Source organism: Cryptomeria japonica, chromosome 11, assembly GCF_030272615.1.
Source record: "Cryptomeria japonica chromosome 11, Sugi_1.0, whole genome shotgun sequence".
NCBI lineage: Eukaryota > Viridiplantae > Streptophyta > Pinopsida > Cupressales > Cupressaceae > Cryptomeria > Cryptomeria japonica.
This window is the reverse complement of record NC_081415.1, coordinates 178,711,451-178,730,832: the sequence shown is the minus strand read 5'-3', so window position 1 is coordinate 178,730,832 and position 19,382 is coordinate 178,711,451. Positions and strand designations below refer to the sequence as shown.

The 19,382-nt window shown below is 38.5% G+C and overlaps 1 protein-coding gene across 3 annotated transcripts in view; it reads right to left on the bottom strand.

Moving 5' to 3' along the window:
* The window catches only part of LOC131030577 (potassium channel AKT2/3), a 42,356-nt gene that overhangs the window by 8,669 nt on the left and 14,305 nt on the right, over positions 1–19,382 (bottom strand). The window contains exon 10 of one of the 3 annotated variants that reach the window (XM_059213777.1): positions 14,049–14,763. The exons of the other annotated variants lie outside the window; for them this stretch is intronic. Within the exon in view, the coding sequence (XP_059069760.1) occupies positions 14,686–14,763 (78 nt within the window). The 3' untranslated portion in view covers positions 14,049–14,685. Of the gene's footprint in view, positions 1–14,048; positions 14,764–19,382 lie in introns of those variants that run through there. 3 annotated transcript variants of the gene reach the window in all.

The following is a 19,382-nucleotide window of genomic DNA, read 5'->3' as shown; positions in this document are numbered from 1 at the left end:
TCGTCCTCGATCACAATCACCTTCGTTAATCTTTCCTTCAACCAATCTGGGATAGCCGATCTTGTCTCTTTAACCTGTATCTCCTTATGCAATGCTTCTTCTTCTCTAGGAGGAGATGTTACCTCGTCATTGTTCTTGTCTTCATGTAACTCATAATCTTGGAGAGATCCACTTGGTGACCCTTGAGGTGCCTGTCCTTCTTTATCATTCTATACCATTGACTCCATAGACTCCTCTATCTCAGATGTCCTTTTCTCTTGTCGAGAAGATGTACCGGATGAACGATCTTGGCTGGCCTCTTGTTTCTTCTTGGAAGATTCTCTCTTTCCAGGTCTCTCTTTCCTCTTCGAGCCTCTTGGATGGAGATTTCCTTCACTTACACTTCGAAGGTTGCCTTCACTTGAATTTCTAGGATTAGGATTGCCCTCGCTTACACTTGCTCCTCCTTCAGCTGGTCTCTCCTCCAAGGTGAAAGTCATAGCTATGCCCTGCTCTCTCAACTTCTAATGCTGCACATCAACCCATCTGCGAGTACAAGACAAGACTGGAACCATCAAAGCATCTAGATCCACAACCTCGGGCTCATTCCAATCTAACCTTACTGATTTGCTTTCTCGATCATAGGATGACTGGAGATGTCTGCCACTGTCCTGAGCTTGGTCGGCCACTCTGTAAATCTTGCATTTCTTGATGAAATCCAAAGGCAATCTAGAATGCATCTTTCTTTTCACTTCAAGATCGTCTATGAGATTCATCATAAAATCTTCTATCTGAAACTCATGCTTAAACTTCCTACCGACTGTCTCCTCTAAATATCCATGTGGATCAAAGCTTTCTCTTAAGGCAAAGAATGAAAAAGAATACAAAGCTAACTCCTTCTCTGCGTCATCCATGGCTAAAGCATTAGGACATACCTCAACTGAATTGCCCAATATGATAGGTACCGGAACTCCATTCCCATGCCTGTGTCTGAACGCCTTCGCATAAGCTGCCAACTGTCTTGTTACCTCAAGTAACACTATTCCGTCTGTCGGATATCTCGGCAACATGTATGGAGGTGAAGGACATCCATGAACTCTGATATAAGTAAACTTCGGAAATTGGATAAACCAAGCACCGTACCTCTTTACTAGTCCTGCGCATCCTGAGATAATCTGTTGTGAATCCCGCCTTGCAACGTCCTCGTAATGTTCATTGTGAAGGTATCATTAACTAACTTGTAGTTGCTTCCTGGCGGATGATGCAAGTGAACATAGGAATCACAAACTCTGACCTCGCCGGGTCCTCTTCCAATCACTCCTCTGTGAGGTAGTCCTGCGTACTCAAAGCTCCTGATCAAGGCATAGATGACGTATGAACTCATGTGGAAGGACTTGGTAGCTTTTAGTCTCCTCAACTGTACGTCCAAGCAATGGCTAATCATTCTTGCCCAATGTATTGTTCCTTTACCCTGAACTATCACCTGGATGAAGTAGAACATCCATTTTTCAAAGTAAAAAGCTTGAGGTGCACCTGTGACTCGATTGAGCATTGTAATCAAATCTCTGTACCCCTCCTGGAAATCAATCCTGTGTGGTGTGTTCGGTATCTTGCTCAGGCGAGGACGACTCTTGAGTAACCAGTTCTTGTTGATGATGCTTAGGCAAGCATCTGGATCATCTTCGTACATGGACCTGGCTCCTTCTATGCTCTTGTAGACCATATCTCTGTGCTCTGGAAGATGGAAAGCCTCACTTATAGCTTCCTCTGAAAGATAAGCTAAAGTGTTTCCTTCCTTGGACACGATCGTTCTGGATTGAGGATCATAATGACGAGCACACTCGATCATCAACTCATGGCACTGTACTGCTGGAGGGAAGCCGACCGCCTTAATGATGCCACTTTCAATTATTCTCCGGGCGACAGGTGATGGCTTGCCAATGTAAGGGACCTCTCGAAACTTCTTCGTACTGAAGTTGCCCAAGTTGGTATCTCCAATGTTGCTCCATTTAGACATGATCTTGGTCTCCACTTCTTCGGTCTTTTGATCTTCCTTCATGAGAGCTGGACGACTGGTGGATACTCCCGCCTTCGGGGTCACCATACCTACACAACATTTCATAATAAGAACTAGATTTTGCAATGTATAACATAGATTAGATTAATTTTAGGAAACTTCATGATAAATCCTTGAGTTATCATTTCCTAAATAACGATTGAGCTATTGAAATTCAAAATTTCAAAATTCAAAATTTGAAGCAATGACGATCAAAATTCAAAATTTAAAACAAGGGATCACATCGCCATACCTCACTTGAGAGCTAACTCTAAAATGCAAAATAAAGAGAATCGCCTAGGCAAAAATCGATATTTGGTGACTTCAATGTGATCTCTCTCAAGCTAGCAACTTCGCCACCTTTGGGATGCCTTTGACGTAGTCTTTGGCAAGTTCGCCTCACTCGAAACTAAGCTCGCACTCCCCTTTGAAGATGATGTTCGCACCTTCCTTTAATGAAATTCGCACTTCTCCTTTATGAAATTCGCTCCTTGTAAATACAAATCGCACACCTCTTTGTCTTCTCCAAATCGCATATGAATGAAGGTGAAATGATGATTTGAAAATGAAATTATCACCTTCCCTTTATAGGCGCTTACCTTATGTATTACCTTAGGCCAACTTTGCAAAATAAGGTAATTTAAAACAATTTTTTAATAAAAAATCAAGGCCGACTTTGCAAAATAAAAGAATTTTAAATCAAGCGCCCCATTTTTATTTAAAATAATAATTAATTCATTTAATGCCTTTGCAATTAATTAATTCGATTTTAAAAATAGGCAAAATTAATTAATTAAATATCCAAGCACAATTTTTTAAATGCTATTAATTGATTTATCGATTTTCTAACATTTAATAAAATTTAAAAAATGTTTTAGCGCCAAAATTTGGAGGAGGGAAAGATACAAACCCCATCGCTCTGGTCCCTGGGAGAGGGACAGGAGCGAATTATCCTTTTGACCTTGATTCTTGTGCCTTTGACGTTCGAAACCTCCATTTTCATGTTGAAACTGGCATTTTTGCTAAGAATTTCAAACTTGATTAACTTGGTTTTGTGGATGAGTGCCTTTTATGACCATTATCGCCCTGGTCCCTTGGTGAGGGACAGGAGCGAACTTTATGTTTTCTCCTTGACCTTTGCATCTTCGATCCTCAATCTTCATCATGAGGGAGAAACAATGTTAGTCTTTCGTTCCATGCTTGTTTCACTTGTCTTTAACAAGACATTTTGATGCTTAAATGGATTATCGCCCTGGTCCCTTGGTGAGGGACAGGAGCGAACTTTATGCTCTAGCCAACATTTGCTATCTTTCGACCTTCGCTTCTTGTTCATTGCCTTCAAAATGATATCTTTGATCTTGTGTAGCTTGGCTTTGACGCGATCTTGAAGGATAATGAGTGATTATGTGAAAATCGCCTTGGTCCTTGCCTGAAGGACAGGAGCGATTTAGCTTCTTGGCTCAATTTGATCACCCTTTAACGTTTGGTTTCTTTGCATATCATCTTCTTAAGATCACTTTGACACTTGTGTAACCTTGTACGCCCTTCACTTGGCGTGATTTTGAAAGAACTAGCCAATCTAATGGATATCGCCCTGGTCCCTGACTGAGGGACAGGAGCGAATTTGAGTATTCTAGGCTCATCCTTGCTTGTATCGACTTGCAATCACTTTCACCATGTAGAATGAGGTCCTTTGATCCCTCTTGGACACTCGAAACTTGATAATCATTCAAAACTTAAGCCTTCATAGAAATTTCGCTCTAGTCCCTGACTGAGGGACAGGAGCGATCTTGGATATTTGGTGCAATTCTCTCAACATTGGCGACCTTTGATACTTCGTTCTTCGTCAAGACGCTTCAAAACGTCCTTGCCACCTTTCACCTTGACTTGGAGTGGTTTGAACTTGAGTGAAAGACATAATAACAAATATCTCGCCCTGGTCCCTGACTGAGGGACAAGAGCGAATTTGTACTTGTAGGCTCCATCACAACTTGCTAACTTCAAAATTTATCTTCAATGGACTCATTGTGTCCCCTTCCCTTCATCTTTGGCCGGGAGTTTGTTCAAACTTGGCGAGGAATGGTCCTAAGGCAAAAATCGCTCTGGTCCCTGATTGAGGGACAGGAGCGCCTAGGCCAATTTGAGTCTCCTATTGATGTCTTGTAATCTTCAATTTGTATTCAACGGGTTCATTTCACCCTCCTTTCTTGCCTTCAAACTCCAAACTTGCTTGCTTTTGCCTAAATTTTGCCCTATGAAGAATTTCGCTCTAGTCCCTGGGAGAGGGACAGGAGCTACACTGAATTTTGCCCTGGTCCCTGACTGAGGGACAGGAGCAATTTTGCATTTTTGGTCCATTTTCCTTCACGAAGGCACTTCCAAATTATATTCAACTGATGAAACATATCTCCTTGGTTCTCCTCAAATCATCAAATTGTTCAAATCCTGGAAGGACAAGGCAATGTTTGATTTTGAGCTTCGATCCTTCATTGAGGGACAGGAGCGATTTTTACTCCTGGAGCATTTCCGTGTTCGTGAAATTCTTCAAATTATATTCAACGGAAAGATCATGCCTCCCTTTATCACTTCTAATTCGAAATTCGTCTTGATCTTGCAGAGACAGTAAGATTTTGAAAAACAAGCTCCGGTCCTTCACTGAGGGACAGGAGCGATTTTGCTCCTACAGGCCAAAATATCAAGATTTTGGGATTTTAATCACTTCACAAGGCAAAAACAAGTCCTTTCCAATGCCCGGGATCAATTATCAAAATTCTCAAAAATTGGTCAAAATTACTCAATCGGACAAAAATCAAAATCTCATCATCAACACTTAGACGAATTCATTCAAAATTCCAATTGAAAATAGACCAACTCACTTAGCCTCTGGCGAATTCACTTTATTCAAAATTGCATCCTGCGAGAGGAAACTCAAAAAAGCTCTCAAGACTGACTGGACTTTGGCCTGAAAACGACAAAACAGAAACCCTAAGGCTTAACCCTAAATCCAGACAACTGACAAACTACCAAGACCCTAAAAAGCAGAGAAAAAGATCAGGCAACACGAGCAAAAAGAGGGGGTCCCTATTTTAATGGGGCGATGTGTGAAATGGTCACAACACGAAGGAAGTTCGGTTGGAGTACATTTCTACAAAAGAGCAGGCTGCAGATATTTTCACTAAGGCATTGGCAAAATATACATTTGAGTTCTTCAGGAGAAGCTTGGGGTTATTGCCCCTCTTTCTAGCTAGGTACATTATGGAGATGCATCTTTCCAGGGAGAGCTTTCATGCCTATTTCTTTTCCTAAATTGATGTTGTGGCTTCTCTCAAGGGGAGCAGTGGTGTGTGTAGTGTTGTTGTGGCCTTTGTCCTTGATGGCAAAGGGGGAGAGATTGAGTAGTTTTGAGGGAGAGATTGACCAATTTTGAGATACTTCTAATAGGGGGAGAGATTGAGTAGTGGAGAGATTCAATTCTTAAGAGATATTGAGCAGTATTGTTTTGTGGATTAATCAAGTTTTGGTTGCAAGTTGAGTTTAGTGTTATCAAGTGTTTCCATCAATGACAAAGGGGGAGATTGTTATAAGTATGTGTTGTTGTGGTTGTCATTGATGTCAAACTTATTGTTTTGGATTCATGTTGGTCCAGGAAGTCTGTGGTGTAGAGATATCTTGTTGTGTTGGTGTTGCAGTTCTTCTATTGGTTGTTCCGGAAGTGTTTGGGTTTGAAAAGTGTTGCTGATGTTGTTTTCTATTGTTATCTTCTTTGGCTATAGTTTTGATATCATGGATATGATAGTTTTGTGGTCCGAAAATATTGTTGTGTTCTTTGAATGTTGTGGCATTGTTCATAACTTGTTATGATATTCTATGCTAGACCTATCCTTGGGTTTGGATATGATTTGTGGAGAATTGTTTGATGTGTTATGGGTCTCACCATAACATGTGGAGATTCGGATTTGAGTTATTTACATTGGAGGATATGTTTTGATCGTTAATTGTTTTTATTGATGCGTAGTGTGTTGATATGGTCTTTGTTATGTTCTGGTGATTGCGGATTCGTGGCTTGATCTTTGGAAGATGTTTTTTGGTCCATAAGGTATATTTTGTTTCAGACTGACTTGGTTCAAGCTTTGATGATCTATCTTGTATATAAGGAATGTGTACATGATTGAGTTGAGTGTGTAGGGTGTGTAGAATTGTGAGAGTGGGAAGAGTTGTGTAGAGTATGCAAGAGAAGTGTGCAAAATTCAGTGAAGAATAGAGAAGAAGAGTCGTTCGAATGATATGCAAGATGTTTTGAGACTGTGGCAGATGTATGAGATGGAGTGTAGACAGTTGAGGTCTGAGTTGTGTGTGTTGATGTTGGTTGCTTGATGCAGAGTTCAAGGACAACTTCATGATTAGGAGATCCTTCTTTTCAAATCATTTTTGTATCTTCCCCTATTGCAGTTAGCTTCAGGTTTTTCAAGTCCTCTTTTGTATCTTACCCTGTTGCAGTTAGCTTCAGGTTTTGCAAGTCGTCTTTTGTATCTTGCCCCAAGAGTAGTTAGCCTTGGTTTGCAAGTCCGGAGCAATGAGATTTTTTATTGTAATCTGATATACATAGTGGATATTTTTGTGGGCAAGTGCTCACTGTGGTTTTTCCCTGTTTGGGTTTTCCACATAGAAAATCTTGGTGTTCATTTGTTGGATGTGTTGTTGATTAATTGTTTATGTGTTGCATTAATTTATGTTTGGACTGATTGACCCCCGTCTCTCAGTCCTACCTTGGGTTCAACAAGTGGTATCAAAGCTTGGGTCACAGGTTCAAACCCCCTCGCTTGCGTTGGGGGGAGATTGTTGCAAAGTGTGCACTCTTGGTCTACTTGTGATGTGCAATGCAGCACTCGGTTTTGTGACATGGCTTAATCGCCTCCTATGGATTCTATAAGTCTAGTGGTTGTATCAAGCATTAGTAGGTCGATCTTTTGGTGCAACGACAACCGTACTTCTAATAGTGTCTGTGTAAACAACTGAGAGCATAAATGTGCTATACTAGATGATACGGAGAGCATAATCACTCTTGAAGGATTTAACCACATGTATCCACATTCATATCATAATCTCCAGAGAACAGAAATTAGGCAAAGGCTAAGGTCAGCAAAAATCCTTTTCATTCTTTGATAAATGAGATATTTCCCTCTCATTATCATCTATGCTTATCTCGGATGTGAACAAGAATTGATCAATCTCATCGTTAACAAGGTGATCCCCTTTGGCAGTATTTCCTCTAAAACAATGATCAAAGCTGATAGATGAAAAACTATTTCTCATCACACTTCTTCAATATTGCTATTTAGATATCAATCTTGAGGACCATTCTTGATATAGTCATTGATAATGATTTGAGAAGAGTGAAAGGAATTGTGATCAAGGGGTAGGATCACTTGATTTTCATGTTGGAGACTAAGGTTCAAATATTCCTAAATAATATCTTACTGCCCATCATGTTGAAGTGGTAGACCCACTTCAATTGTTTGACAAAATGAGATCCCTACAAGTAATGTTGGTTGTGCATTGTAAAGCAATTAAGGATATAGTAGTTGCCTTGCAAGAGAAGGTCAAAAATATAGTATTCAATCTAGAGGAGTTTGCTGAAGGAGGTTGCCCTAACAGGGTGGTTAGGAGGTAAGTCATTTAAGCTATAGAAGCACATTGGAGGATTGAAAGGAAGACAACATTTAAGCTGGATAGTGCGGGAAGGAGTTGGAGGTGAGAAGGAGGAATGATTGCCCCACAAGAGGAGATTGGAGGTGAGGTGTTCAAGCTAGAGGAGTCTAGGTAGGAGAATTGTAAATACAGTGGCATCCCTTTTGGGAGAGCATTAGAAAAAGAAGCATCTCAACATGATGTAAAAGGTGGGGGGGTTTGTTACCAACACACAACAATCACTAAATAATCTAAAAAACTGATGTGAGAATTCTTTTGTATTTCAAGATGCTCACACCCAATTGACTTTGCCATTCTAACCCTTTTAATAAGAGCTAAAGTGTCTGCCTCATTATCCATTGTCAAACCAAGAGCGAGAGTTCTCTTTCACAAAAGAATCCAATTTATTGCACAATAAGAAAAATTCTCTAACCCAATCTAGATCATCTTTAGATGCTCCATCAAAGTTGAACTTCAAATACCCTTCCATGAAAAAAGATCCATCCACTTATTTTCCTTTCCTTCTTGTTTGTGATTATCAATAGGGAAAATTAGAATTTATTATTCAACTAGATGGTATACATCCAAACAAATACCATATTAAACCAAGTACTTTGCTAATTGATATGAATTTGGAATTGATAATTTTTTTTTGAATTAACATGAAAAATTGTCCCAAGTTTTAAGTTGTTAGTTTAGCACCATGGATTGAGGATTAAACAATTTTTTAAACAAGTTCCATGTTATTGGATGTACATAAGCTGCGTTGAAACTATTTGGGGATCCCTTTTACTAAATGAAGGTGAGCTACGAGGAGAACAATGATTTTGTAACAACCAGCACCTATGGTTTTTTCCATTCAATAGAAAATTTTGGGAAAAGGTCAGTTAGATTTTAACAAGTGGAAGAGTAAGACATTTTTTGAGCTATTGAGACGGGTTTAAGCAAAAGGTTGGGGTAATGTGTGCGAGAAAAGACCTTTTCATTCATCAGAATCATAAATTCTTGAACTTGATCACAAGGGTCAACCCTAAAGGTACAAAATTTGAATAATATATAAGTTATAAAAGAAAAACTTACCAGATTAGACAAGTAATTTAAAAGTCATATATACCTTGCAAAGCTTCAATTTTTTTCAATATCTTAGTTGTGCAGAGTCTTTGCCAAAACGTTTATATTTTGGCAGGGTTGTGGGGACAGGAATACTTCTTTAGACAAACTTCGTGCAGGTCAAAAGTACTATGCTTGATAGAATTGTGTAGTACAATCATTCAACAGGTATTTCATGCCATTGTACATGAAAATCATGCTCTATTGAATTTTTACTCTGTATAAACTATAAACTGGGCATAAACTAGATGTATATATTTTAGGCATTATAAATATTTGATATGCATTTTGTATTTAGTTCTTAATTGGACGCTCCAATGTACCATTATTTGTTACTCAACAAACTTCTCGCATATCCACCAAAGTTATGGCCTTATTACAGAAAAGGGGATTCGACAACCTCTAAGAAGTTAATTTTATCTTACTCTAATGATGTATTAAGTTTTTGGGAAGTTGAGTAACAAATTGGCTAAAAAATTGGCCACCATAGTGAAGGATGCATAGAGTATCATTTTTAAAAACATAATTCTATCCATTGCTTTCTCTCACGTTCCTTGTAGCTAAGGGTTTTGCTTCAAGCACATATTCTAAACCTAAACAAAGATTTGAATGGATAATTGAAACAGAAGATTTTCCTAAAACATTTAAAAACATAATTCCATCCATTTCTTTTTATATGTGTACCTTGTAGATAATGTTGAAGTTATATAATTGTGAGAGCCTTCCTCTTGCATTGGTAATTTATTTCATATCCATTTTTATTCAGCGTGGCTAGCTCCTTCGTAACCGTCTTTCCAGCATGGCAAGTGTGGCTTGTTCTTTTGTCTTCCTTCCTCTTGTTGTCGGTGAAGTTCATTGTTTTCTATCTAGATCGTTGTCGGTGTATGACCTGTCTTCTTCCGTTTGTACTTGTCTCTTCGTCTGCCTTCTTCATGAGTTATGGCGATGTGTTACCGTTTTCTTTTGGCGCAGATGTCTTTTGTCTTCCCGCGACAACTATACGTTTGGACATTCCAAAAGATATGATGTTCGCTTCAGAATTATATTTATTCTTATTGATGCACTCTCAGATTCTACTACGGCGATATTTGTTTTGTATCTGGCAGGTTGCCAAAGTTTGATAGATAGTCATTTGTGTGCTTCATCTCATTGTCATCGTGATACTTTTCAGTATTATTTTTATATCCAAATTCTGAGAATTTCAGTATTCATTGTTTTATGAAGAACAATTGATATGTGTAATCATTATGTTTTGAGAAGAGGAGTATATCAATAGTTATTATTCTGTCAAGGAGTTGTATCTGATAAGAAAGCAATTCAGACTTGTGATAGTCAATTGAAGCTTTCAATATCTATATTGATCATTTGAAGTTTTCAATAAAGGAATTATTTTTGCAGGCTGGGTTTTTCACCCTCAAGTGGAGGGTTTTCCCACGATAAGGTTTTGTGTTGTTGTGCTTTTGTTTTAGTATCTATTCTCTGTTCTATTTCTTTTATTTTGGTTCATATTTAACATGGTATCAGAGCAGGTCTAAGGAATCGATCTGGGAACCAGAAGTATTAAGTTTTTTTTTTCTCTTTCAGTTGTTTGTTTAAGCCTTTCACAATGGTGAAAGGGTTGAAAGTAGAAGACAAACTAGATGGTTCTTCAAATTTCTCAACCTGGAAATATAGAATTCTGATTACTCTTGAAGAGAATGATCTTCTTGACTATGTCAATTCAGATGTAGCAGAACCTTCTGTTGATGTGTTTTTTACGCACATGCAAACATAGAATAAAATACCAAAAATTATCTTATCCTCTCTTGAACAAAATCTTTTGGATGCTGAAGATTTGATTAAGGTTCACCCAAAAAGACTTCAAGGTTCTGTATGTAGGGTCAGTATGTGTGGATAAGCTCATTGGTTTGATATGATTATGCTGGAATCACAAGGGGACTTACATTCGAATGCCTGAATGCTTGATTTGTTGGAACTTAGGTCCTATCTATTCGGCTAGAAGATAAAAAAGAGCAAAAGAGGTAGGGTTTGAGAGAGTCTATTCTAATCCTAAGGATGCAGGAAGATGAGTGAATGATCAGATGAAATCCTACTAAACGAGGTCTCACCATCAAACTGAACAATTTGACACAAGCTTAGTGCAATCTTCTAAGGACGTTTCAAGGATGATTGAATCAACACCATCAAACATTGATCACCATTCAAGTTAATGCATAAGCAATGAGTGTAGGACGATTCAAGATTAAGCTCATGTCATTCCAGTTGACCACGCAAGGCACACTTACAGGCAGCAAGAGGCAAGTGGTATGGATTAGGCAAATTCCACATGAATATATTCAATAAATTCCTCCATTCAATCTAATCAACATGAAAATAAATTGAGAAATAAATTGAGAAGAAGAACCATTAGGCTTGTTGAAATAACAAATTTCACCATAACTTCAATGAAAAGAGAATCTCATTTACAAGTCATACCAACAATTCTTCCTTCTCTTAATCTACTCTAATTGCTATTCTACTTACTAAGCATCTATTTCTCTATTCATTATTAGCTAACTATCAACCTTTGCAAATGAAGATCCCAAGCCTTATATAGAGAGCTCATTTACAATGAACGACCAGTATTAGTTCTCCATCAATGGCCAAGATTTTACAATGAAACCCTAATTAGGGTTTGTTACAACAAACTCTCCTTAGCTAATGAGAAAATTACATTCAATGAGCATGAACCAATAGATAACAAGGGTAGGTGCCTCAAAGTTTGTGCCATCACTGGTGAGTTTGGTTCACTGAATCAAGACATGCTGAGGTAGACGTTCCCTGATTGGTAGAGATAGTGATCGGGCTGATGACTGGGACGTGACCTCCAACTTGCACTTTGTAGACTTGATTTGATTCATCATGAAGGAATATCTCTTGATACTCAACATTATCTAGCTTCAGCGATGATGACGATGATCTTTTAACTTTGATTAACTCTTCTGAAACCATCTGCTCTGGAATGTCTTAGAATGAACTTTTGATGTCATCTTTGCATCTCTCCTTCGGAATTCCTTCTTTTGTGACTTCTTTCTTGTTGTTGATGTTGTAGATCATGTCTTCGCGCAAGTGAATGCTTCTTGTTTGATCCCCTTATATCCTTCTTCATTTCCTACAAAACAAACAAGCAAGTATCAAATACACTTAATATGTAAGCTTAATAAGAGCATATAAAGAGAATTCGCCATCATGAATCAACACTTGAAGTTGTTTGTTTGTTTTTTTACTCTTGGAGAGGAGATCTTGAAGTGTATCCCATCCTTGATGTTCATTAATTTTCCCTCACCTTAATCTTCTTCATTTTCTTGAACTTCAATCATACCCTTCGAATTGTGAAGCTTGCTCATGTAGGTCAAATCATGAAGTTTACTCTTGCATGTTGAACTTGTGAAGTTCATGAAGTCGACATTTGCTTGCGTAGGCTTGAAGATGAAGATTTCTCTAGATGGTGTGCACTTGTAACTTGTTTCAATCACCTTGCTTATTCATGAAATCCACTCCAATCTTCTAAGTCATGAAGTTTGCCCTTGTAGAAAATTCGGTCCAAACCTTGAACTTATGAAGTTTGCTTTCATCCTACAACTCATGAAGTAGTAAAATCTCTTCGAACCAGCAGCTCATGAAGTTCTTGGGCATTGCATCTACTTAGGATGATCATCCTTCTTCTCCCACTCAACTTCGCTCATGCAAGATTGCATCGTGCATGTTCATTGATAAAATTCGCTCCAAGAAGTAAAGTCATGAAGTTAGCTCCTAGATGATAACTCCCGAAGTTCAAGTTCGCTCCAAAGGGTGGAAACATGAAGTTCTCTCCAAGACACTCATGAGAAGCAGTTCATGAAGTTAGGAACTTTGCTCCAATCCTTCAACTCCCGAAGTATGAACTTTGCTCCTATCTCCTAATACATGAAGTATAACTTCACTTCACTTCTTCAATCCATGAAGTATGAATTTCACTTCAAGGGATTAAGTCATGAAGATGTTAAATCTCACTCTTATTCATCAACTTGTGAAGTTTGCTTGAGAAGTGCAACTCATGAAGCAATGATTTCGCTCCAAAGGCTTTGAACCCGAAGTTCGCTCCCATCCTACAGGTCCTGAAGTTGTAAAATCGCTCCAAATCGCTGATTCATGAAGTAAAGGCTCCAAATCGGTAGTTCATGAAGTAACAAACTTCGCTCCAAATCGGTGATTCATGAAGTAACAAACTTCTAATTCATTTCACCTATTTATATTCACTTCACTCTTAAAAATCACTCCACTTTGCAAGATCATGAACTTCGCTCCTTAACCCAAACTCATGAAGTAGCAACTTCACTCCAAAACTCGAATTCATGAAGTAAGAAACTTCACTCCAAAGTGATGATTCATGAAGTAGCAAACTTCGCTCCAAAACATCAATTCATGAAGTAGTGTTGACGTGTTTTTTGTACACAATCAAACACAGAATAAAATACCCAAGGGTACCTTATCCTCTCTTGAGTAAAGCCTCTGAATGCTGAAGATATCGCAAAAAGGATCAATCAGGGTGACTTCAAGGTTCTTTGCTGTAGGATCTCTACGTGTGGATAAGCTCTCTGTGGTATGATGTGATTTTGCTGGAATCACAAGGGGACTTACACTTGATGACTGAATGTCTGATTTGCTTTGAATATTGCTGGAACACAAGATTTTACTAGCTTTGATTTGAAAAAAGGAAAAAAGACGAGGGCGAGGAGAGGATCTAATCCTAATACTAAGAATGTAGGAGCAATGAATGATCTTTGATGAAATTCTAACTAAGTCTTGTTTTGACATCACAGGACCATCTCCACAAGGTTAGTGCGATCTTCGAAGGAAAGCTTTATGATGTTCAAATCATCACTACAGGCATAGACACCATCAGACTGATGCATATCAATGAAGAAGCGACAATTGAAGTTAAGCTTGAGCTGAATGATTCCAGTTGACTACACAAGGCAAGTCTGCAATCAACAAACTGCTAGTAGTATGGATATACGAATTTCACCATCAATCAAGCACATTTCTTCCACTCATCTAATAACATGAAATCAAATATGAGAAGTATAGAGACCATGCAAATTGTTGAATCGACCCATAAATTTCACCATTTCTTCAATGAAGCTTTACAAGTCTTTTACAACAACATCTTGGCAACAATCTTTGCCTGCTCTCTCTACTCTACTCTAATTGCTATTCTATCAACTGACTAAGTCACTATTCTAACTATTCACTCCCTATCTTCTAACTGCTTTCTAATTGCCTTCACAAAATGAAGAGTTGGGGCTTATATAGTGCCCACAATACAATTCGATGGCTAAGATCAATTTGAGATCAATGGCCAAGATTCAATAATGAAAACCCTAATTAGGGTTTGTTACAACCATTACATAACATTTAATGCTTGACCAATGAAATAATTGTATTAATTGGACACATGTCTTCTCTGGAAAATTCAACTAATGGATAGCTGGGGTAGGTACATTGAAGTTTGTGCCACCTCCCATGAGTTAGGTACATTGAATCTGGACATGCTGAGGTGGACCAATCCGACTGCAGAAGTGATGACTGGGATACCACCTCATCTGACACTTGGTTGATGCTAATTTGATGTTGCTGAGAAGCTAGCTTTAATTAACTCTTCTGAAACTATCTGCTTCTTCAACGAACCCTTGCTCTAACTTCTTTTGTCTTTGATGTGCAGGATGATTGATGTACCTCGCCTTGGAATGCTGGATTGGAAGAAGTTAATCCTGATGATGCTTGACCGAAGAAGGTTGTCCTTGTCGATGCTAGATTGGAGGAGGTCACCCTTATCCTTGCTTGATCGTCTTTGATGAGAACCTGCCGACTTGTAGATCCTCCGGGCTTTGGAGTCGCCATCTTGATACCTACACAACATTTCAAAATTAGTAATATATCTTGAAGTGTAGAAATTAAACTTAAAAGGGAGATTTAAGATTTTAATTAGGAAACTTCATGATAAATCTTGAGTTATCATTTCCTAATTAACCATGCAATACTTAGATTTTTCCAAAACAAATGTCCAAAAATCAAACCTTAAACAAGGGTGTCAAGATGATTTTGCCATACCTCCTCTTGAGTATTAAACTCTAAGAAATGATGTAAAAATAGATGAATTTTGCTAGGCAAAGTGTAGATCAAAGCCTTCTCTTGAACAAATTGCGCCTCCATTAGCTTGGAAAAGAATAAACTCCACTTCCTTCTAGCCTTCATTACTTGAAAGAAATTCGCTCCAAGCAAGCCAAATTTCGCTCCTCCAATTAGCTCTCCAATTTCGCACTTAAGGAAGTGATTGAATGATTTGAAATGTGAAACAAAACCTCTCCAAAATATAGAGTGCTCACCCCTTTGCTTCCTCTAGGCCAGCTTGGCAAAAAGGAGGTTAAAAAATAAAAAATTTCTAAAAAAGGGGGGCCGACTTGATAAATAAAGACAAAATAATTCCTTGTGCCCTCAACTTGTAAATTTTTAATTTATTTAAATTAATTTTAATACCTCTAAGATGTTTATTTTGATTATTTCAAGGTACAAAATTAATTTATTAAATTAAAATGCCTTTAATTTAATGCAAATTTGATTTAGCCTTTCCAAAGGCCTCAAAGTTATCAACTTGGTGAATTTTAAGGAATATCAACGCTCAATAATGTAAAAATGAAGGATATCACCAATTTCGCCCTAGACCTTCAGTGAAGGTCAGGAGCGATTTTTCAATCTAGTCCTTGCATACCTCCTTTTTTCGTCCAAAACTTCATCTAGGCATTTAAATGGCATTTTTAACTGCAGTTTTGAGTTTGATTTCATTTGATCTCTAGGAGGAAAGTGCTATTAGGACTTTTTCGCCCTGGACCCTCAGAGAGGGTCAGGAGCGATTTTTCAATTTTGCTCTTAATCCTTCATCTTTTAATTGTCAATTCTCCTTGTGGGGTAAGCAATGATCTCCTTCACTCATTCTATGCATGCTTGATTTTCTTTTGCAATGCAAGATAGGGGCTTCAAAGATTTTCACTCTGGGCCTCTAGTGAGGGTCAAGAGCGACTTTTGCAATTTAGGCTAGGATCATCAAGTTTTGGAGGTAAATCCTTGTTCATCACATTTTGGAGGACCTTTCTACCTTAGCACAACCTTGCCTTAGCGTGATCTTGAAGGGAAGTTGTTGGTTTTGCAAACTTCGCCCTGGGCCTTCAGTGAGGGTCAGGAGCGATTTTGAGTCTTTTTGCACAAATTCTTGATGACTTCAACTTCAAATTACCTTCAAGGCATAGAATATCATTCTTCACTCCCCTTTGAGTCTTGGAAACAAAAATACCATCTCGAAATACAAGGGAAGTGAGAATTCTTGGAAATTTCGCCCTGGACCCTTGGAGAGGGTCAAGAGCGATTTTCCCTATTGTCATCAAAATTTGCACTCTTAGCATCTCAATTCCACTTCAAGGCATTTCAAACACCGTTTCTAACTTGTGCCTAGGCTTAGCTTTGCTCAATTTTGGAGAAAAAGGTTGGATATTAGGTTTTTTGCCTTGGGCCCTTAGAGAGGGTCAGGAGCGATTTTGCAAATTCAAGCTTATCCATCTTTTGTTAGCCTTCCAAATTATCTTCAACGGGCAAAACACACCCTTCCTCATTCATTTCAATCATAAAATTGCTTTGTCCTTGCAAGAAAATTGTGCCTTTGAAATTTTCGCTCTGGGCCTTCAGAGAGGGTCAGGAGTGATTATCTCTTTGTTGCCCAAAATTCACCATTTTTCAAACTTTCAAACTTTCAAATGCATCCAGTAATGTCCAATCTTCTCTCTGGGAAACCCTGCACAAAACAAGCTAGCCAAAATTAGCGAGAAATAAACTCGAGCAACATTTTCGCCCTGGACCCTCAGCAAGGGTCAGGAGCGAAATTTACAATCTAGGCTAAATTGCTCAATCTTTTAGTTTCAAATCACTTCACAGGGCAAGGTAAGATCATTTTCAAGGCCAGGAACAAGGTTTCAAATTCAAGCGAGTTGGCATATGATGTCTATAATGAATTTCGCTCTGGACCCTCAGCAAGGGTCAGGAGCGAGATTTGCTTTGGACCTCTTGAGAGGGTCAGGAGCGAAATTCGCTTTGGACCCTCAGGAAGGGTCAGGAGCGAAATTTGACTTTTTGAACTCTCTGTCAGGATAATTTTATGGAATATAACATTTAAGTATAAGAACTTATACTTTAAGTTATATTCCATATATACTTTCAGGATGTTTGAGAGTGGTTTCAGACCTCCAGGAGTTATATTGCAAAATCTAGTTTTTGGAGGTTTTTCAGTTTCCAGACTTAGTCAAATTTCAGGATCAGGACTTTCAGACTTAGCCAAATTTCAGGACATTCCAGACATCACAGACTTCATCACTCACCAACTTGACTTAACTCAAGCAGAACCTGCTATCCAGGTGATCCCCTTGGTGACACTCAAAATGCAAAGGCCAACTGACAAAACCCTAAAAGACCTAGAAAACAAACCCTAGAAAGCAAAAAAGCAGGGGTCCCCATTTGTAATGGGGCGATGTGTGAAAAGGTCACAACAAGTAGCAAACTTCACTCCAAAACATCAATTCATGAAGTTGGAAGTCCGTTCCAAAACCTCAAGTCATGAAGTTGATTCTTGATTCCCCCATCATGAAGTGAGTGTTCATATCTTTCTCCATTCTTCCATTTTCATCGTGAAAACGTTCGCTCCAAATCCCTTAAGGATGAAGTTTTCTCCAAGAATTAAACACATGAAGTTCGCTTGGAATTGCTAAGTCATGAAGTTAGCTTCAAGTTGAATCCATTCAAGGTGAAATGTTGTCTACCCTACTTCTCTCCTCTATTCCAACTTCATTCATGAAGGCTTAAAGGTGAAGTTTACTCATGTGCTCATTGAGGAAGTTCACTCCAAATCTTGAACTACTGAAGTAGGAATTTCACTCCAAATCAGCCAAACGTGAAGTTCGCTCCAAATCATCAACTGCTGAAGTTGGAAATTTTCGCTCCAAAACCCAAACTCATGAAGTAGGCAATCCGCTCCACTATGCAAAGTCATGAAGTTAGGAACTTCGTTCTAAAAGCCTCCAACATGAAGTTCACTTCACTTTGCCAAGTCATGAACTTCACTCCACAACGCCAACTGCCGAAGTTGTGAACTTCGCTCCGAAATGCTCAAACATGAAGTATAAGTGGCATTTCCTTATGTCTTTTCCCTTTCTTATACTTTAAGTTATATTCCATATATATTGTCAGGATGTTTGAGAGTGGTTTTGGACCTCCAGGAGTTATAATGCAAAATCTAGTTTTTGGAAGATCCTTCAAATTTCCAGACAGTCAAATTTCAGGCCATTTCAGGATCAAGATGACATTCCAGACTTCTAAGGCGAGTTCGCTCTGACCTTGATGAAAGGGGTGGGACCTAGGAGGACACTATGCATTCAACAAAGGTTTGATTTAGCAACTTGAAGCGTGACCGGATAGTACACAAAAACCCTAGGAATGATCTAAATAACCCCTAATCACTCAACTGACCTGACCTCCTAGCCATTTGAGCACCTATACATTTCTAATGCAAAGGCTAATAGCAAAGACACGACTACTAACTAAGCTAAGACAACCAACCCAAAAAGCGAAAAAGTGGGGGTCCCCATTTGCAATGGGGTGATGTGTGAATACCTCACAACAATGCCGAGAAAGTTCAATGGAGAAAGAACATGACCATGGCAAAGAAAATTCTGATTGATTTTGTTAAGGATCATCTGGTTCCTATTATTTCTAAGTTGGGTTCAGCCAAAGAAATGTTTCAGACTTTGAAGGACCTATATGAATTCAACAACACCACTAGAGCTCTAGCCCTGAGACGTCAACTGTTGCATGTTAAAATGGATAAAGAAGAATCAGTTGTTTCATACTTCATGAAAATTACAGAGTTAAAGGATCAACTCAGTGCAATTGGAGAATCTTTTGCTAATAAAGACTTGGTGATGTTAGCCATGAATGGACTTCCCAACTCTGGGGAATCTTTCATTCAAGGTATTAGTGGAAGAAATGATCTACCCAAGTTTGATTGGTTGAGAGCTGATTGTATTCAAGAGGAATGCAGATTGGAGGTGAGAGGTATTGGGCATAATCATCATGATATGGAAAATCAAGTCCTTGTTACTCATTCTTCTATGGAAAAAGGCAAAAGAAGAAAGAGGGATAGAGATAGAGAATCAGATCCTTTTTCAGAACCGAAAAAAAACTTATCCCACATTTAATGTTATAGGTGTGACAAATATGGTCACATTGTTCGAGATTGCAAATTTATGTCTTCTCATTTAGCTTCTTCTGCAGAAATCAACATAGGGACACCTCAAGAGGAGCCAAGGTCTAATGTAAATTTAGAAGGTTTCTTATTTTAAAATGAGAATATGATATTTTAGCTTCAAAGGGAGCCTGACATTCCAGCTTCAGAGGGAGTTTGACATTTCAGGAGCCCCATTGTCTTGAA